We start from the raw sequence: 22,094 nt of genomic DNA on the forward strand, positions 1-22,094 counted from the left end.
GGTCATTCCTACAATCCATTCTTAGTTCTTTTTCTATTTTGTGCAATACATATAAAATTAACTTTGCTTTCTCACACTGCAAAAATGACAAATGGACCACTTTTGAAGCCTGGGCACTGCGAAAGTTGTAGAGTACGCTTTCATGTACTGTCAACACTAGGTAAAGTATTTCTACGAATGGAAGACACAGACTTCAAATGACAAATTCAATAAAGAACACGGAAGACGAGAATAATCTATACGTTTTGTGGAAACCATACAGGTATCAAGAAGGCTCTTCGTCTTTTGGAACGACGAATTTCCCGCGCGGCGTCCGGCAACGCTGAGCTGTTGTCCCGGGAAACCGGAAAGCGTTGGTTTCTTTTCGAACGTCACGCGCTTCTCCCCCCCGCGCATGCTCGGTGCGGCGGCGCAGGGCGGCCATTTTGAGCTTACGACAGAGGAGTAGGAGGATGTTTATAAGTTTTGTGTAGTGCGAAGATTTGTGACAAAAATAATGACGGCGAACCCGTGCGGAATATCCCAAGATGTGTCATAGGTCTCATGGGATGTTCATCTCGTGGGATTGAACAGTTACAGCTTCCGATGGGAACGCTCTTGTCGTAAAACCTGATCTCAATCAGGTAAGACAACCGACTTTTTCCTCGGCGGAGTCCAATATGGCGGACGCCCAGTCTTTGTTCGTTCTGCTGCCTGTTCGAATTGCGTTGCGGCGTGCCATGTGACAGGCAACTACCGTTCGCACGCTGTAAATTCCAGACCGTGCCGTAAATAAAAGTGCTGATTTTTTTAACGCTCGGATCGTGTGCATTTGTTTATTTCTCGAGTAGGAGTGCCTTTTTTCGAGTTTGCGGAGTACCGGCGACTTGCGATTAAATGCCGCATTTCGGCCAATTCACTCCGTTCTGACTGTTGTCGTCCATCAAATTCAGTACAGGTGAGCCGAATTACTCTCGCTATCAACATCGGGACCGCTCACGAGCGTGCCCGATCGACACACTTGGTCGTGGTTGCCTATGAATGAAAGCGTACTCGAGAAAGTTTTTCAACTGCACACAACTCTCCGGTGCATTAAAAGTCGTTGATCGCGTGTGGATGCAGTATAATAACGTTTAGCCCACTTGTGCAACACTGCGTTGTCTAGATGGCAATGTTCGGAGCACGATTGCCGTAACTTCGAAAAAGTAGCCAAGCACTCGCGGCGTCGATGCCGGGGAGGTGGTCTGCTAGCTCCTGGAGAGCGCGTGGTGACGAATTCAGCGTGATTATCGGCGATCGCATCGCACAAGGGGCTTTCTGTGAATAGTTTTCTTGTTTGCTTGCTTCTCGGGCACATAACGAAGCCCAGCCTTGTGCGCCGCTGTCGCGACCTGCGCGATAGCGGACGACGTGAAAGGACGTTCGTCGCCGCGCAGTTTTTCTCGGGCTCGCCTTTGCCACTGGGATCCTTGCGAGCCAGGCTCGTGACCGCGCGCAGGCGCATTTCTTTCTTCTTGATTTACTTGCGGCTGATAGTACCTGTGAAATAATTTCACTGTCGTGTCGTGGAAGGAACCGCGAACTTGGGGCGACGGAACGCGTGACGTAGTTGAGCGGCAATCGCCGGGCGCTGCCGTGTCTTCGCCGATTGCCTTGCGAGCTTTCCCCGTACCTCGTGCTTGTTTACGTCATGCTCGCCGATAGACGCTGGCTCGACCGACTTGGGAAAGTGTCCGTGCCGGGCTGCAGCCACGAAGCGACGAAGCCGAAGTTGGGCGTACGCGATTTCCGAGCGAGGCGGGAATCGGCGGCTGCTGCTCGTGTAATCGCACGCGTTCACGCTCCTAGGCGTGGTCGCGACGTGGCCAGGTCCCCCCCACTCTGGACTTCGGCCGGCAGACCGACCGACCTTCGGCGCTGGATATTTCTGTTCACTTGCGCATGAGCCAGGTTCGTTCCCCGTGTCGCTTTTTTGTCTTGATTTTGGCTGAGTGACCGATCGTGAGCGACTCTTCGACAGAGCAAAGCGCGGCTTCGTTCGTAGCCGAGAGCGGGATTTGATCAACAGCGGCTCGGGCGCATGGGGTAGCCGGAAGTACGTCGAGCATTTGCCGGCGCCGTTTGCTTCATTCATTCGTTGCGCGTAACCCGTGGAGAGATTACGCAGTTGCAGTGCGGGAAGCCGTGTTCAGTAGGGTGCTGCTTCGAGAGACTAAATTCAGTGGAGCAAGCTCGGGCTTGAGAAAAAAAAAAAAACAAAATCTTGAGTCTCGACGCTTTCACACGTCTAGTTTGTCTCGCGCTGTCTCGGAATTCCGCCTTTTTCCCCCTTGGAAAGCTGGCAAGCTTCCACCATTGCGTTGTCGGGCATGGCCAATTAGATTGGGAAGCATGTAACGCGCTTTTTTTTTTTTCTCACGGAGCGATGCTTTACTGAGTGTTCAGGTGCGATTTCTGGGAGCGGAGCAACACTTATGAATGTCGATTGTCCAGGCATTCCTTATGCTGGCATTGGACTTGGTGTTGCCCAGCATGCGTTCAAGAAATGTACTAAGAAAACAGATTTATCGTGTGTTGGGGGGTGAGGTGGATCACTTGTCACATATCACTGCTTGTTGCTAAGCTAGTTCGTTCACACTTATGGTATCGAAGACTCTGAAACGATATGAAGAAACGACAGAGGGAGGGTGTCAGACTAAGAACAAAAAGCAGGGCCCACTATAAAAATGCATCACTATTTGCAAAGGCTACTTAGTTGTTTCTTGGTTGCTTATTTGTAAAAATGCTCTTTCCTACCCTGCTCTCCATACAAGTTTTGCTTTTACTCCAGAAGTACATTTCCCGAGCTATGAAAGCAATTTGTTTACTGCACTGCCTTTAGCCATTCAACTTAAGGGTTTTATTTGTCGATATTAAATTTATCCATAAGAAATTACCAAATTTGTGATTTTCAAGAGTGAAACAACTGAACTGTCGTGCACTTCTAATGCTGGAATTGGGAAGTCGTACGCGCTGGAGAGAGAAGATATCAGACAATCGATGAGGGAACGTGATTTCTTCAGTGGAGATGTCAGTTTGCAAGATAAGCGAGTTATGAAGCTCATTGTTTTGCTTCAGTGCGTTCATCAATTATTCAATGTGTTTGCTCAGCCATATTAGATTCCTCTATTGGAATCTACAACAATAAGAATGCAGGGATTCAATGTGTCATTTCAGTACTTTATCGTGGGACAGTGAATTGGATAGATATATTATGCATAGTAGCACTCAAAAGATCTTTAGATTTTGTTATCCACTTTTGGTTATTGTGAGACAGCATCATTTGCTAGTGTGGTTTGCTTATTCTATGAGAATGTGAATGTTTGGGCTCTCCAAACAGTAGGAATGATACTGTAGAATAATATGATCCTATGATGCGAATTCTTATATAGATCTGAACCAAGGTGCATAACATCGGGAACTTCTGTGTTTTAGTACAAAATAGCTGCTGACTGAAATTCACATGTCTTCAGCACTTAAAGATCAGACAGCTTTTTAATTGCAAAATTGAATAGCACATGATTAATTTGTCAATTGTATTGTGGCTGTAAAATTACATTCAAAGACTCCTGTTATCTTTTTAATTCTGGATTTGCTGGTGTTATAACACTCTGGTTTGATAACAAAGCAACCTGAAACACATTGTTGCATTGGAGCAAAATAATTATAAAAAATGGGATTGTAAGATTTATAGAACGGGGCCTGCTGATCTAAGTAGGAATAATTAGGAATTAACATTGAAGGCAAACATTTATAACATGCTTGTATGCTCCATTGAAGTAACCTGTGTTAATTGGGTAAGTTACCTGATGTGGTTATCCAGCTAGCTACCATTTGAAAGTGATATTGATATGTAATTGTAATTTAACTGAATGTTAGTGGAACTTACATTTACATCATAGTGCTTATAGTAAAAATATATATATGGTTACTTCTAGTGATGTTCCAGCAAAATGCTGCTAGCATACGTCTGCTTCCCTGGCTTCAGTGTTGCTCGTTGCATGAACTGTCTCATCTTCATTCACTGAAGATGATCTGACAGCAGGATCCTCCGCTTTGATGATGAAATTAGAAGTCTGCATTATATGTTCATTCACCCTCACTGAGCATGCCTGTAGAATATGAAACTTGCCAAAATACTTTCACCAAATGAAAATGGAATGGAAAAAAAATCCATCACGGAAGAGGCTGGAGCAAGCTTGCTGAAAGTTCGATACCCTAATATTTACTTGGTGGATGTAAAAATTTGTGTTCAATGAAAAGCATGCTGCTGCAAGTGTATGACACAGAACCTACTTGCGGTCTGGGGATTTATTTTCACATTGCTTTAGCTTAGGAAGACAGTAAGCATAATTTCGGTGGGCCCATGCTTGTAAGAAAGATAGGCAATGCAGTAGCAACAGGCAAGGTTTTATGTTGGGTTCTTAAAGAAAGCGTCAGACTTTTACAAGGTGCCTAGGCCTTAGCAGTACAAGCAATGTTCATGCAGCGTGTCCTTCCTCAGGCTAGGTTTTATTTGCGCCATTCCTTGCAGTAATTCATGGCACACTGCATAAACGCAGTATGTGATGCACCATAAGAGGATAAATCCTGTTTTTGTTGGGTGTCAAGCAGAAATATTTTCTTAATTGAAATGGTTGCCCCCAAATTCGTTCTTATCTGAACGTCAGCTTACTTTGGGCTTAGTGGTATTCTAAGCACAGCATGCCTACTTAGCTTGCATACCCATCATCATTGCACAATTATTTAATTGGGAAATGATTTGTGGTCTGTGAGGATTTGTCAGCATAATAGAAATTCTGGCTTGTATCCTACTAGGAGCCTCTGTAATTGCAACCTGCTATGCTAGCAGTATGTGGTTATGTCTTGATGTCTTGCTTTTGTACATTTTTGTGGAGGAATGCCAAGTGTTGGGTATTTTGTCCTGCCTGGAAAATCCCGCATGCTGTCTGCACGTTCACTTCCTCCTCTGCTTGCTAACCACTGATAGGTTGCTTTTTGTGTGCTTGTGTTCCTTCGTGGTGTGATGTGAAGCAACTGACTGTGGAGTTCTCATACTGTCGGCACCCTATGTCCCTTATGTTGAGGGGGAGGGGAGGTGGAGTATCATTTTACTAACCTTTTGTTTCCTTAACAAAAAGCGTAATTTATTGATTTATGAATACTGCAGCCTTAATGATGGATCATAGCAGGGTGATAGGTAGCAGTTCCAGCAGAACAATTAACACTGAAGGGAATGGGAATTGACGCAGCAGTGAATCCTGATGCACTACATAGCAGTGTTCTTAGTAGCAGTGTTGCAGCACATATACATGCAGGAAAAAGCCAAGAAGGGGCAGGACAGACGGCTGCACTCTATACTGTCCCCCCCCTTTTTTTTTCTTGCACGTATATTTGCTGTAACACTGCTACAAAGATTGCATCACCAACTAGCCTGCCAGCAAACATTATTGAATGTTAGTGCACACCACACACACTCATAAAAGCTACAGGTAATGTGTGGAAGCAGGAATGCTTTGTGGTGCATGCAAAATACGCCATTAAGTCGATGTGACTGTGCTTCAAAAGATTTCATTGACTGCTGGGTCACATCGTTTATTCCATTCAGCAATGGGTCATGGAGTAAGAGGGAATATTTATTGCAGGGTTCTTTCTTGGTGCTTATGGTTTTACAATAAGAGAATGGCCCTGACTCATGGCATTAGCATCAGAATATTGTGTGTGATGTATCATTGTTGTTGGGGCCTTTGATTACCTGATTAAATTTTAACTCGCAAGTAAGATCGTTTGTGGTGCCAGGATTTGTGGATTGGTTTGTTTAGCAGTTTATTCCCCTGGTGGGTGACCTCATGTCTCTGTTCACCGGAATTTTTGTGACACTTTATTCCTTGAAGCAACTACATGAAGCCAACGGTTATTGTTGGATTAAAGTGGCAGCCCTGAATCTTAATATACTTTGTCAATCTCTTGAATAGTACTGCACAATCTGTTAAAGAAAATGACTTACTGTTATGGGAAAACTGCACTGGTATACGTTTTCTTGGGTACCACTGTATTGCTGCTGCCCAGGCCTTTAATAGGTCCCTTCACAATTCGTTGAAATTAAGTTGAAAATTAATGTATAACGGCTCTCAGCATCACTTTGGCATTAAGAAGATGCTCTAGCACTGATCTTGAGCATCACTTGCTGAACGCGGGAGAATCAGTATAAAGTATAACGCTAATAAGTTCACAGCTACTTAAACTTGTTTTGTGTTTTGCTCAACATTCAGGCTCCAGAGAAGTTAGTTGGGAACATCAGATGGTATGCTTAGAAAATGGCTACACAATGATTTTGCATTAGATTCGGGATTGATTACTTCTGCAGGGACAGTTATGCTATTTTTTTTCCTGGTTGCACTTCATCACATTTTGGTAGTACACGTTTAGTTGTTCAGTAGACAAGGGCAACTCTGAGAAATCATCTATGGATTTAAAGGAAAAAGCTAAGCAGTCACGTTGACAAAGAAATACTAACCTTCCAAGACCCGTTGTGCCTGCGGGCCATTGTGTTACGGACAGATGTCAAAAGTGTGTTGTCAGTGAAAAACAGCAGACGTAGGAGGCAGGAAGCACCACACATGTGTAGATCACTCTGCGCGTTCTGGCATTTATACACGTGGAGGACGTGTGCCCATGTTATTGCAGCTTTCTTTTTTTTTTTTTTTAATATGCAGCTGTGACTTCAGCTTTACTTTCAAATCTTTTCGATGCAGCTGTTTGTTAAGCATTGCTTGTTTCTTTAGCATAAGAACGTTCTGTGAGAACTAAGGTTCCGGTCTGTAGCGTAAAGGTGAGCATGGTCAAGATATAAAACAAGCTACTTGTAGGTATATTATATTAAAGCAGTGTGATGGGATGGGGTCATCAAAAACATGCAGAACAGGACTAGCGCTGACAACCAACAAAATTGCATTGGATAAAGCACCAGTCATTTATGATTAAATATAATTTAGTTAGCAGATAGTGAATGTTTTGTGTATGTTTTTGGCTTCTTTCCATGGCACTGCTTGAATATACTTACAAGATGAATCAGCTTGCTAAAATCAAGTTGTTGGAAGCTCCTTGTATTTTGAATCCTGCCACCAGATGCATGCGTATAATTAAAACGTTTTGTTGTGGTTGCAGCATAATGAGGTTATCAAAGGTTTTGTGAAGAGCGGTAGATGCATCAAAGTGTCGGTTCTCATTGTTTTCTGCTTAGAGTGGCGAAAATTTAACTGCGAAGCTTTGGGGCATAATGGGTTCACGAAACGCTTCGAAGACGTTTTATCGAGTAAGTACACTACGCAGGAATATTCAAAACATAATCGAATTTTGTTTTATATAATTTGATCCTCAAATTAAAGGCCACTATTTACAAATTTTGGACCTCTTTAAAGTAGGTTTCGAATATTTTGCACCAACTATGCACAATCAAACATAAAACTGAACTAAACATGGGATAATCTTCATCTGGGCGGCTGTAGTGGAGATATAATTTTAGAAGTTACATAGAGGATGCTACGTCACTGAGCAAGTCAGACTTTTCGATCATTCGCTCTCAAATTTCGCTCAGCATGGCATGTGGCAGTGGGTATTGTTTGGTACTTTTGATGGATTCTGCACCTGTGTGTTCTCTTCGAATTAAGTATGAGTGCACTGTGTTTCAACACTGTAAAATACGTTATACACTAGAGATATGGTGAACATTTGAATCTACTAGAGCAAAAGTACTTTCTTTTGCTCTGCCATTACTGCAAATGGCGCCCATTTATGATTGAGTATTGAAGGTATACTTAGATGCTAACTGGCCCAAAATAGTGTTATACAGGGTGATCATGTTTTACGGAATTTAAAAAAATTGCTTGTTGCAGATAGCATAATTCTAGTCCTTGAGCTGGATTATTCAGAGGTGGACAATACTTGCAGGAGTAATCAAGAAACATTAACTAATTAACAAACATTCACTAATTATCTTCTGAATTGATTACTTTGTGGCACACATTGCAATTTACGAATTGTAGCCGATGAGCTTGCAAGGTGTATCCACTTGAAATGAATTTCCAGAATGACGCCAGTTTGGAGATGTGCTATCAAACTCGCAGTAAAAATGCACTGTTCCACTTACTTTTACCATGTGTATGGCGCTCTTTGGCCATATCTGGCCCTTGCACCATAAAACCCCATACATCACCATCAACAATGCACCCTTTTATGCGTTGAAGCAGAAAAGTAACAGGAACGCCCGTGTATTTAGTCTCACACTTTAGGAAATATCTAAAAACTGGTGTCATCCTGGAAATTCATTTGAAGTGGATACGCCTTGCAGCCTCACTGGCTACAAGTGGTAAATTGCAATATGTGTCGTAAAGTAATTAAGTTAATGAGTGATTTTTTTATTAGTTGAATATGTGTGTCAACTTCTTGTGCTAGTAATGTCTGTCTCTTCGAATAATCCAGCTCAAGGACAAGAATTATGCTATCTGCCATGGGTGAAACTTAAAAACTCCATTAAACTTATAAATGATGACCTCGTATACTTGATTTAATAATGCATGGCTGTGTGTGCTGTGAAAAGTCCTTAGTATGCAAGAAAACGGCTTATTTGTTCTAAATGCACCATTTATGCTTCTCATAAACCATGCTTCTTAATGTGCAGTGTAATGACCAAATCGTTAACAAGTGACTGCTACAATGTCATCATTTTATATTATGAATCCTGTTCAGTACGATTCGATTCTAGCACTGTTAGATTGATATTTAATTTGTTCATAAAAATTGCTATTCACACGCCAACTGTGATCACTGGATTGCATGCTTTAATAAGAAAAAAAAAATGCAGTAGTCTCAAATTACTCCTTTGCTGTGTTCATACATCCTTGTTTAAAATACATCAGATTTGCCAGATATTATGCTGGGTCAAAATGATAGCTTCAGTGCTGGGAAGCAGTTGATTTGACTGAGGGTCCCAATCATACCCTAATCTGTCGCATTCGAAGCTGCACTCCACGTTTCTCAGTGTTCCTGCAGTTTCAATTGTATACTTTGGAGATTCCGATGAAAGGTGCACTTAACAAATTGGAACCTAAAGATTCTGGGTGCTGTTTGACAGTAAGCCAACTCAATAAATGAGAGGGCACTTTAGCAAACTGTCTTTTAATCTACAGTGGGCATGTGGGGCTTATGCAGTGCATAATGGGCATTTAAAAATTAATTTTATAGTCGGTGTCGTATGTGGACATATGAGCAGAGCAGTGGTCCACTCCACTGTCATGAACGATATCTAAGCACAAGCATATGAACTCTGAAACAACTGGCTTAGTTTGTGGCCTTGTGAGGACAAGCAGGTTCTCGGGCCTCATTAGATTTCTGTCCTGTTACCACATAGTCCTTCCCATCCCTTGGTTATGTGATAGTTGGGTCTCTAGGCACCCTCACTGGCCAGAATCTTTCATTTATTTTACCAGCATGGCGAGGAATGTGAGAAAGTTGTGATTGACTAACTAGAAGGGTCATTGCAGTTATGTAATGTATTCGAGGTTATTGTGGCAAAGTTATTCGAGGTATGTAATCGAGGTTATTGTGGCAAAATGAAGTCTTGAGTTCAGTAAAAGTCTCTGTGCTGCTGGCAAGCTCAAAATTTAGTAAGAAAGTCGAATGGGCAATTTTCAGAGGCAACCCAGTATATTGGCTGGCGTTAACTAAAAACCAGCAGGCAAGCAGGTGCAGGCTGAAAGCTCATGGCACCCGCATTGTGTAGTTGTACAGGTCAGCCTTGTAAGCATTGTTCGTAAATTCACTTAAGGATATGTAAACATTTGTAGGAAGCATTCTCAAAAGAAAAAAAAAAGTGTCTGCTTGAATAAGAAACTGATAGCAAGGAAAGCACGCACAGACTGCATGAACATCAGCTTTGCATGCAACAAGATATGGTTTATATTTTCACAGCTATTAAATTGATGTGAGCATCCTTTTACAACTAGTGGTTATAACTTATCCAAGACACTGTTGCAAAATTAAAGTGCACAGTCGAATGCCTTTAAAACGAAGTGCTTGGGGCCTCCAAAGTTAATCGTTGTACAGGTCACTTAATTGTAAAGGTTGTGCACCACACAGCGCACAATAGGACTGTGATAGATTTATTCCTTTGTTATACAGGTTAATTTATTGTAGAGGTGCTCAGATATATTTCTTACTACCAGTAAAGTAAGGGAAGTATAGGAAATAATGGAGTATTAAGAGTCTATGCATTGTACAGTGGAAAAATTACTCGTTGATGGAATGGTACAAGTACTTAAGCAGCATTGATATATTTTGCAGCAAAAATTGCCATAATTGAGCTTGTTGAGCTGGCATCTTGAGGTATCTGGGCTGGGATAATGTAGCAATTCTATTACAATTCTTTTCTTTTCCACATTTTGTCAATGGCCGAGGCAAGGCTCTGCCTCCATTATCAGTATGATTGGCCGGTTGAGAGTGGTGGATAAAAAGGGCATAGAATCGGGTGAAAGGAATCGTTGCATTGTACTGGCCCTATGCTCAGGTGGCTTGCAGCCGTTGTTGGTGCATGTAGTTCACTGCAAGACAAAGCAGTCAGATACGAGTTTCTGATAGTTGATAGTTTGAAGATTGCATGACAATAGCAAAACCGTAGTGCCTTGTTGGCTTATCTAATCAGAGGGGATGGAGGAGGAGTCCCACTAGAGCGAAACTCCTTCCTCTGTTTTTCTGGCAGAAAAATTTCCACTGGGGGGGGGGCTCAAGCCCTCCCTTTCTAAAATCAGCAGCAGTGTTCAGTACAGACCTCAGGACTGTTAATGATGGCCCTTGTCTGTATTTTAATGTTGAGCATGGTGCACTGGTGTTCTACTGTTCACTGCCAATAAGTCTTGTTCCAAGGGAATTATCCACTGAGACAGTTGAGTTTGGACAGCTACCTGTGAGCTGTGAACAATAACACACATGCTTGTCAGTGATGACAATTCTCGGAGACGTGTACCTGTGTAAAGCGCCTTGAGGCTCTCCTTGATCTTGCTGCATTAACAAAGTGCTGTTTGAGGGCGAGTGAGTGTTGAAAGTCGGCATGGGTTGCCATGGCGCCAACTTAGTTGACTGTCACAATGGATATCTGTCAAAGAGTTCATTACACAGTTTTTAGTTTCCCTATGTGCTTTTAACCAGCCTTTCTGAGGGCACACATTTTGGTATTGGCCTTATACAATTTCCTTCACCTGGGTACAGGATGGGAAGATATTAGGTTACAAGCGAGGGCTGCCAGAGAAGTTCACTGCCATACTTTTTGTGATGCTTTGATCTTGTTATAGTTACTGGAAAAATTAGTTACTGTTATAGTTACTGTTATAGTTACTGGAAAAACGCACAAAAGCAATGGCCTTGTTTTTTAACCCCCTCAGGTGCCAAATAATTCTGTCTATTTAAAACTTACTTTCACTGCATTCCTTACATCTTTAGAATTGTAAGAAGTGTACAGCTGCACAATGAATTAAGAATTTTCATTTCTTGAGTGAGTTTTGTCAAGTTTACAGAATGGTGGACTCCATGCAAAAACTCGCTACAGGAACATAAGATATGAGAACATAACTACTTCATGTCTAGCAGGCCTGAAAGGCACCTATCCAGCCACTTGAAAATTACGTCTGGTGAAAAACAAAGCAGTGAACCCGCTGCATACAACTAACGTACTAGCACCGAGCAAAAATACCCAGCCGTGTACCTTCCCGCTCGTATTACTAAAACATTTTGCGCATGTTATTCAAACTTGCAGCATAATTCCAATCAGAAGTGTTTCAAGATGTATGCTACACATTTTAAATATTTCGTTCATCAGTGCTTTTTTTCTGCTGATGCACAATCTTGGCGTATCCAATTGTGTACACAGTGCCTGAAAGCTTTTAGCTTCCTGCACGATTGTACAAGCAGCATAATTGCATTCATGTAGTGATGTTATTCTTAATTGTGCGGAGCTATTGATTATCGTTTCTTGGAATGCTGCACTGCCTTTGTCGCTCTTGCTAGTTGGTGTACACGCAAGCTGGTCATTTTGGTGAATGCGGCACACTGGTTAGCATCGTTCCCTGCGCATGTGCAGGCTACGTATGTGCAGTGGTGGGCATAATGATGCAGTTAACATTGTCGATTATGCCAACCTGCTGCCAAAGCTGCTACTGCATACCTCCAAACTGCTAGCCTCAGGACAGGAGCACTCACTGCCACACAATTTGAAACCGATAGCCCACCTATTGTCTACAAAACTTGTCTGTTCCAAGATAGTGTCACGAGGAAACCAGTGAGTCACAAACTGTGCACATGAAAGGGAACACCTAATGAAGGAGTGGGACTCCTGTGCCAATTGCGCAATTTTGATACAAATGCAAAGAGCTGCAATAGCATTAAAAAAATGAAATGGTGTCCATCATGGTTTTTTTGGTGGCAGAAGTGTGTTTCTCGCATGATGTAAAAAAAAAAAAAAGAGCTACTGTCCTTTTAAATGTAGGTATGTAGTATATATACAGGGTGTTTCAGCGAACACTTTCAAAATTTATTTAAGGTTGCCTGTGGGCAGATAGCCCAATTCTAGTCAATGAGTTGGTCTACTCGAAGAGGCGGACATTACTTGCACAAAAAATTGAAATGCATAATCTACTAATCAACAGAAATTCTCTAATTGTTTTTACCTAATTACCTGATGACCCATATTGCAATTTACAAATTGCAGCCGGGGAGTTCGCAAGGAGGACCACTTAAACGAATTCTGGGGACGACACCAGTTTCGAGATATTAATTTTCGAACTTTGCGGAGAAATGCATTGACGTTCCAGTTAATTTTGTGCTTCAATGCATAAAGCGACGTTTTAATAAGAAACTAACTTGAATGCCAATGCATTTCTCCGCAAAGTTCGGGAATTAATATCTCGAAGCTGGTGTCATCCCGAGAATTCATTCCAAGTGGATCCGCCTTGCGAACTCCACGGCTACAATTCGTAAATTGCCATATGGGCCATCAGGTAATTAGTTAAAAGCTTAATTAGGGAATTTTTGTTAATTATTCGATTATGCGTGTCAATTTTTTGTGCAAGTAATGTCTGCCTCTTCGAGTAGACCAACTCATTGACTAGAATTGGGTTATCTGCCACAGGGGGCAACCTTTAAGGATTTTTGGAAGTGTTCGCTGAAACACCCTGTATATTTTTTCAGAAATAACTTAATACATTATCTTATTGTTCGCTAGGGCATGTTCTTTTTAGATAGAGGGTTCCCATAGTGCTATGATGTTGTAAGGAAAGACGCCTTGCTGGACTGGATAGGTTAGCGCATGATTGTCATGAAGGGTGCTAAACACAACAGGCTACCTGTTTGTTTTGTGGCTCTTTCTCTTTGTGGGCCTCTTTCCGCTGAGTATTCTTTTTGACGGTGTTGTTGGGCCATTGTGGAAGCCTTTCTATTTCTTTCCTCAGTTTTCTGACCTTGGTTCGCCGCTTGCTTCTTTTGTGTGCAGCGTAACTCGGTGGCGCCTCCCTGGGGGTCGGGGCCATGATCGAAGTTGGCGGGGAGTCCAATGGAGAGCAGCCGGGCAATGACCATGAGTCTTTACAGTCGACTACCCCCGCCGTCGCCAGTCTCCTGCAGGCCACCCAGGCTTCGGGGGACCTCCTCGCTCACTCCAGGGCCCCTCAGGTAAGCACCAAAGGAGACGGGGGAAATTACGCAGATGCGACCAGAACTGATGTGTTTTTGCAACTAACCGCTGTTGCATCTAAAGTGGAAATCAGACCGGTACTATGCAACGATTCTGTTCGAACTGTTTCCTTTCTTTACATTGTCAGTGGCTTGATTGGCGCTCTGCCTACATTATTATGGGGATCAGCCAGTCATGATTGGTAGATGATAAGGGAATAGAATTGACTAAAAGGAATCGCTACGTGATGCTGACCAGGTGGCCTAAAGTCGTCGTGTCCAACTGTGACCCCAGGGGTTGGTACACAGTTGGTGTGATAATGGCGTGCTTTCCAATATCCAGAAGCATGCAACTATCATACAGTTGTTTTTCTACCAAAAGTGCACTCTCTCCAGCTGTGTCCTTGGGTTAATGCGCATAATGTGACATGAGCGTTTAATTTCTGGTCTCATTGTATGTCCTAAGTAGCGTTGAACATGGCAAGTTTTGGAGGAATAAGGCAAGCTGATCAGCTTGTCTAACAGCACAAAAGCAGCGTGCTCTTATACAAGCTGAACACCGAGCCTGGTCTCATACCTTACTGAAGCTGATCGGCATCTCTCTTTAGAGTTTCTTGTAGTAATTAAATAATTTAATCTCTTGTGTCTCTTGAGTTGGACATCCTTCTGACAGTGCCTTTTCAGAATTTGTGGTGTCTGAACTACTGTGATCTGTCTTTCTTTTTAAATCTTTCTTGCTGTCCCTTTCTTAAATTCTTTTTTTCAATGCCACTCTGCTGGCTGGCTTCTTGTTCGGTGAATTCAATCTGTTAGAAATGTTCTGATGTTTTACAAGGCCGCATTGCTCACTTTGTTACCATGACGGAGCTAGCTTATATTGCCCACAAATGGAGCTTAGTTGTGGATTATAAGCATGGTCTGTTGGCCCACTCTCCATATCGTGACACTGCCCTTGTGAAACAAAAGTAGAGCAAGTTTGTTAGATTGATAAAAGCATGGTAGCATATATTTTCACTGAGAAAGGTGTAGCTGGAACAGATAAGTACGTTACCATTTTCTGCCAGCACATTCTGCCTTCAGATACTGCCATATCAGTTGGCGGTGAGGGACTCGGTTCTGTGTGCCAAACTAATTCGTTGACATTTGAACTTGGTGCATTGAGAGTTAGCTTCCACCATCAGAGTGCACTGTTTTTGTCTCATACGGTTCCTGTGAAAGGGTTAGGTTTAAGCTTTTTGAGTCGTGGCCCGACATGCAAGCAGCCACACATTTGACTCAGCATGGTGATGTTACCTGTGTGTGCGAAAGTCTGCGGTCACATGAATGTGTATAAGCAATACATGCCAGCATTTCATAAGCATGTATACTGTTTGTGTGCTACTCAGTAAGCATTACACTTACAGCTATTGGCTTACCAGTGATGATGGTTATACGGTAATTTTTTATTGCAAGTTGTGCAAAGCGATTGCTTTTCCATGTAGCATTGTGGCGAACGAGACAGTGATAAATAAATAGTTATCACTAGAAACCAAAAGAAATGAAGCTGCAGTGTGGAGGCAAAGAGAAAGAAGAAAAATTGTGACATCGTCACAGGTTTTCTCATTGCCAAAGTGGGTGATCCGTAGAGAGTCATCTGTCACCAAAGTAGATAACTTGGTTTTCGTTCTTGTTTGTTTCTTCTGCTTTGTAATGATAATAGCGTACTCTTGGCGTGCAGCTTACACATAGGCAAATAAAATGGACTTGTCATGCCCTTTCATCGTGTTTGTTTCCCTGCGCTGTCCTTCATAGTTAATGCATACTTGACTAGCTCAGTTTAGTTAATGCATACTTGACTAGCTCAATTTTCTTTGTTCTATTGGTTATGCATTTCAGCACACCCCCACAGTAAATCGGCCTTTGTGCCGATTTACTGTGTCATAGTTTCTTGCCATGTTGATCATAGACCCCATGTAGCATATTTTCCAGAATATAGTCTGTGTGCTGTGTGTGTTTAGAAGTTGGAATAAATTAGTCGCGTGGGGCTACACATGATTTAATTCTAAAAAGATGTTAGGTACATCTTAAAAAAAAAGAAAAAAAAAGGTCAGGGTACTTCTTACTGTGCCTGCAACATTTTGCCGTGCTAAATCATGTTAAGAAATTGGCTCTGCACTGACCGCCTGTCAATGGCTTCACAAAAGCTGGGCTAAATATGCTGCAAGCAGAGATAGCGAATTCTGAAGATAATGGAAACATCGATGAGTCATTCCTTGAATCTGACATGCTTGACTTGTTTTGTTCTGACAGCTCTAATAAGAGTGGTTCTTCTGCCTTTTAGAACTGGCCTCTATGCTAATAAAGAGATCCAGGGTTTTTGACTGCTTCATTTGACAATAATTGCAATAATTCCTTTTTGTTTATTCTTGCTTAGTTTGCATACGCTGATTGCAGACATGTTGAAAAAAAAATTCAGCCAGAATTAGTCTTCGCGAAACTATCTAAGGAAGATATCGATATTTTAAGGTCAAATTTGGGTTTGCGGGACTATTTATGCGCTGTGGACTATAGTCGGGAAAACATGGTAGCCACCCAGTTGTGACACTATTCCTGGGTGTTCTGAAGGTGCGCTTGTTGTTTGTGTGACGGCACTTGTGGCTCAACGCAGGTGCGCAGCATGGTCTCATCTGCGGAGGCCTCGGCCCACGAGGTGGCCACCACGGTGGCTGTGGTGACCAGCTCGGATGTGTCCTTAACCGGGTCGCCCACCTCCTCCTCCTCCTATCAACACTATTTGGCCCCGGCTACAGTGTCCATAGGAGGCCATATCCAGAACATCACCATTCCGGCGCAGGTCTCTGGTAGGCCTCCCGTTTCCTCAAAAAGATGTTCCCCTTGTTCTTGCCATCGGAATTAGCTCCTCGTACAGTTGAGAGATTAATAAGTGGAAAGCAAGTGGCTTGCATACACCAATAAGACCTTGTGTACTTAAGACGAGGACGGAGTCGCTGGGCACATGACAAGCACAAAAGAGTGTTGCAAGAATTTGCGTCCGCACTACTCCAGTTTAGTTTGCGTCTTTAGGGCTAGCCCCAAATGTTGTTACTTGGGTTTTTTTCCCCATATCAGTGAGATCGATCTGACACCTTGTTCACTCGCTTGGCTTAGACTATACTAAAGATGCCTAGTTATGAGTACTCTGCACATGTTTTGAGCTCTGCCTGCTTGTGTAGGAGGGTGGCATATTGCTTTGTAACTTTCAAGATCAGGGGACATCTGAATTTCAAATGTTTTTACCCTGCTTGTGATGAACCCTCTTGACTGATACTGTCAAAGCCTCGTTGGACCACGAAAGGTGGTGACTTGCTGTGCCTCTCTGCCAGTCAGTGTCTTAAGGACTCGTAAAGTTAGTGAGGTTGGGTTTCATAAAGTTTTATTCCACGGCCGTCAAGCGGAGTTTGTTCAACCAAACTTTAGTGATGGGACACAGCTGGTTCTTGCTGTCACATTCGCATCTTCCAAATTTTTTTTTTTGTTGGCTTGCGTTTAGTGCCACTGCCTGTTTTTCTCCCCTGTGCAGTGACGAGTCCTGGTGTAGCTGTGGCTGCTGCCAGCCCCTCGCAGAACCTGGCGCGCATCCTGGCGGCCGCGAGCCAGCAGGGCTACTCCTCTCCACCTGGCCCTGCGACCAGCAGGGCAGTGACAACGGTGTCTGGGCTGCTGAGTTCATCCGGCCGGCTTGCTGCCACCAGCCCAGCTGCACTGCTGGCTACCACACAGCCTCCTGCCCAACAGCAGGCCATCGTCATGGACACCTTGACGCAGGACGAACAGCAGCGCCTACTTTCGTACAGTAGCCTCATGGCCAGCCCCTCTCCCCCTCGAACTCCCCAGCGGTCGCCGACTGCGACAAGTGCGTTGCCCCCCCAGTTTGTGGTTCCCCCCAAACAGAGTACTACGAACGTGCTCCCTGTGCCCCCTCCGCCCCCTCCCCCCGCGTCATCCCCCACGGCATCCACGAGTGGTGTGGCAGTGTCCGGACCCACTAGGCCTGGCGGCCTCCTCCAGCTGGTGGGCGTCGAGTCGCCACGTGCGGCCAAGCGCATCAAGCTGGAGGAGCAGCCGCCAGCCAACGAAGAAGTGGCCGCCATGCGGCAGCGAGTGTACGAGCACCGATGGCGGGAGCTCCAGCGCAACAAGGAACGCTATGTGGAACACCTGACAGAGCTGTTCTTTCTCCAGAATGGGGGCAACATGATGGACTACTTTGCGTGGAAGCGGCGGCCAACACCCCAGCTGCTGGCGTTGCTGCGTGCGCATGCGCTTGACAGTGAGGACGAAGAGGACCCTGCTCGGTTGTTAGATACGCGGCCGCCCAGCGCGTTACTAGCAGCGACGGCCTCCTCTGCTGCGGCTGCGACGACGGCCGCAGCGGCTGCCGCCGCTGCCGTAGTTACCACCACTGTTATCGCTGGCATGCTGTCGAGTTCATCCTTGATGGCAATGCCTTCGGCGACTTCCACGACGACAGTGTCAACAGCGGACGCTGTGATGGCGACGGCTACTGCGCTTTCTGCCATTGCCAGCCAGCTTGCTGCATCTCCTGGTGAGTGTCAGTGATAAAAGTGTACTGTTCAATAAGCTTTTTGTGTGTGTGTGTGTGTGTGTGTTTGTTTTTTCTGTGTTGGAAAATGGAATTTTTCCCATCTTTCGATGAAGGGGGTATGAGCTTGTAGTGGGAGCGCTATGAAGAAAAGGTATGATGGTCCAGAATGTATTCAACGCCTGCTTCTGCAGTGCATGTCTGCGAGGGCTCATATGTGCAATAGCAGATATGTTTGTGTGCATGTACATTAGGGCCCTTATTTTGTTCCCATTAGAAGTTTGGTGTGATGGCTTGGTGGCCAGTTACCTGCACAGGTTGCGGTGCACATCCTGTACTTGCAAGCGTGAATTGGTGTGGTATCTAGGCACATCTTATTTGAATCTGATAGCTATAGGTGATGTCATAATCGTAAAATAAATATTTGCTGCGCCATCAAAAGAACCCTCCCATGCCCCACCTCCCCCTCTTGCACTTCTTGTTTTGTACTCATACCGATATGGCATCTGATAACTTTGGCATCTGATAGCTGCTATACTGCACTTCTTGTTTTGTACTGATACCAATATGGCATCTGATAACTTTGGTATCTGATAGCTGCTATACTTGAAGGCCAGCTTTGTATTTATAGATAAATCTTAGCCAAATTTGCACACCTTGTGTATTTGACGTGCCGATTCCCCCCCCCCCCCCCCTCCTAGTACAAGTTCTACCTTATAGGCCGTAGAAACTGGGCTCTTTTGTTTAGAGGAAAATTAGCATCTAGACAAAGAAACCGAACACATTGGTTAGGATATAGAAATAATCTAGTATATCTAAGGTGTGTACTAAGGTGTAAACCAATTTCATAGGTCAATTTTAAAGCCCATCAAAGTTGCCTGAAAAAATGCAATCTTGAAATGTTAGACATATGACTAACGAAAAATAGAATTTATATTTTCCTTACTACGGCACTAAGCATCGATCACAGGTGAACGGAGTTTTTGAGCGCCTATCTAAGAAAAAAAAAAAACGCTGCGCTCCTGGACTCAAAGCGCCATCTCGGGGATTCTATACAAAGTAGAGTTTCCGTTTCGGCGCGGGCGGGGATTTTTAAGGGGCGTGCGAGCTCAAAAGTTGAGGCGCACTTGAGCGACGTGATGTCGTCGACATCTGGTACCGCGCACGCTCGAAAGAATGTAGTTCTGCTTGATCCTGACGATCCTAGAAGCGATCAGTTGGACTTTTCGAGCAGCGATGACTCGGACATCGATGTCACGTCATCGGAGTTTAGTTCAGATGAGGAAACATCAGCTGTTACCCGCCAGCAAGTTTCGTTTTTGCCTCCCGTTATGTTGATATCTACAGCCGGTTCAATTGCCCTTTTTTTGTCCAAACTATTGTTTTCTTTATTTATGGAGTGTTCACTTGTTTGGACAACTCGTGCTGCCACCAGTTTCGGCCCGAGAGATCTGGGCATTGACCTTGGCATTACACTCCATAGGGGTCCGAAGCTTCTGGCGAGAGTTCTCGATTGTTTTTGCCTGTTCTTTACGGTGGAGGTCGTTCATGCTATATGTATAAACACCAACAAACATGCACGGACGCATATCCTTGACAAACCGACGCAGAGAGTTCTTTTCTCTGAAGATACAAGTCTTATCATTTGAAAAAGTTTGCCTATGAATTTCATTAATTATTTGTGTTTGGTAATTTTTATTACGTACTTTCTAATTACTGTTTCTTTCCGAAATGTACTTTTGAAATGTGCATTTAGTACTCGTGTTTTTGTATATAATATTGTGCTGTAAATTAATATTTTTCTTGAAAAAAAAAATAGTAAGTAGGACCAACCAAGAACTTGAATGTTTCACTATGCGTCATGTAATTTTTCTTAACTCAACGAGTACTATATCTATGGGTATAATTCTTTAAAGAAATCTTGCCAAGGGATATGTCAACAATTTGTGTATTTTAGAATTTCTCTAAAAATTTTTGGCAGAGATGTTACTTCTTACTGAAATTTTTTGCCATTTTTTGTTTTTTATTGTTTAACAATTCTTTATGCAAATAACTTTTTTGTATTCTTTTAAAATAAATATATGAAAGCACGTTCATTTACCTTCACTTTTATATATTGCATTACACTGTAAGCTTATTGGCTGTTGCACAAAAAATTCCTAACTCAAACCTACAAAAAAAAAACGGCCAATTTCCCCATGGTAAGGAAAGAGTTAAAAAACTATTTGGCTGAAATTAGGCTTAGCGCATACTCCATGCATTTATTGTTTCGGTAAAGAAAGAATCATTACGATAGCTAAAATAGAACAAAAGCTATTTTCTCTCCAAAATTGCAAGTATGTCAAAATTGTTGTCCTGACAAATCAAAGAAAAACATTTCAAAGCTTCTTTGGACATGACTTATAAATGCTTACGAGAATGAACAGTGTAGAATTGTATGGAATGAATCCTATAAAAGTGAAGGGTTTTGGAGACTCGAAAATGACAAAAATGAAAATATGACTTTTGGGCCAAATTTCGGTTCTTAAGAGGAGCCTGCACCCTTAAACAAATTTCCCTGGAGCAGTACTCTTGATTTAACTAATTTTGCATTGCAGTTCTGATTTGACAAACCTTTGCTCATCATGTACACTCTGAGGCAAAAGTTTCAATCTGTATTAGTTTTGGTGACCTACTACTTACAATGTGGCCAAATAAATCGCTCCTTAAATGTACTCTAAAGAGAAAAATAATTAGACCTGTTTTGGTAAACTGTCCTTCTACAATACCAAAAAAAAAAAAAAAAACCTCTTGGAGCTTTGGTAAGCCAGAAAACATGCAAAAATGAGACTGGTGGCGATGCTGCCTTGAAGTACCCACCCACATCAGGGGCGAGATCGCGCAAGCATCTCGCTTTCTGAACGTTCGTTTCGCCTCCTACGTCACCGAGTAGCCTGTGTTCAATTCGTGCTCCTGCCTTGCCGTGCTGACTACCACTGATGAAACCTCGGTGCCAGCGAATCATGAGTGCGGAAGTGAACATTCGGAAAGCACGATGCTTGCGGGATCTTTTACCTGCTTCCCATGACATCATAAATTTTGACAGCATCTGCTCGGGCAGTTTATTTTTAATCGGTAAAGATTGACTGCATTCTAAAAGATTAAAAAACTGAAGTTTGCAAGTTTCAAGAACCTTTACTGAGTTACCACCGCTCAAATGTGGGGAGGGGGACTGAAATTCGCGGTGTCACACTGATGTGATGGTACTGGTGCAAAATTTTTAAAAGAAGAATGGGCTTTGACCTTTATTTTCTCTTCTAGTAGACAATCCTTTTACTGCTGAATTAGTGAAAGTAGGGTTTCAAAGAATATGCCAACTGATTCAGTGTTTCAGAGCAGAAAGTTACATTTGTTGCAGAACCCATGTTCCAGAAGCTTGTTGCTGACAGGCTGCCATGCCTTATCCATTTTCAAAGTGATCACAGGGGACCAAAATTAAACGTAGAGAGCAGATTTACACCTGTGGAGGTGAAAAGGCAGTGTCCAGTCGTCAAATTTGTTGGTGTCGCGTGTGTATTTTGAAAGCCTTTGAACTGATAGCGTTATTGACTCAATAGGGGGGGGGGGGGGGGGGGGGTGAATTAGGTTCTGTTAGTCTGTGCAGAACTATTGATGGGTGCCTAGATCACCAGCGCATATCCACCATATTCAGTGTCTACCTAGGAATTCAGTACAAGCACTGTGCATGAAACTACACAGCACATGCCTTCTCTGACGTGCTGATTTGAAAGAAGTTTAT

The 22,094-nt window shown here is 43.2% G+C and overlaps 1 protein-coding gene across 1 annotated transcript in view; it reads left to right on the forward strand.

The window, feature by feature from the left end:
* Positions 1 to 409: 409 nt before the first annotated feature.
* The window catches only part of LOC119446425 (helicase domino-like), a 116,548-nt gene continuing 94,863 nt past the window's right edge, over positions 410 to 22,094 (forward strand). Inside the window, 4 exon segments of the mRNA XM_037710851.2 lie at positions 410 to 623; positions 13,556 to 13,734; positions 16,382 to 16,574; positions 17,294 to 18,319. Coding sequence (XP_037566779.1) covers positions 13,591 to 13,734; positions 16,382 to 16,574; positions 17,294 to 18,319 — 1,363 coding nt within the window. The 5' untranslated portion in view covers positions 410 to 623; positions 13,556 to 13,590.

The sequence above is a fragment of the Dermacentor silvarum genome, chromosome 3 (assembly GCF_013339745.2).
Source record: "Dermacentor silvarum isolate Dsil-2018 chromosome 3, BIME_Dsil_1.4, whole genome shotgun sequence".
Taxonomy (NCBI): Eukaryota; Metazoa; Arthropoda; class Arachnida; order Ixodida; family Ixodidae; genus Dermacentor; species Dermacentor silvarum.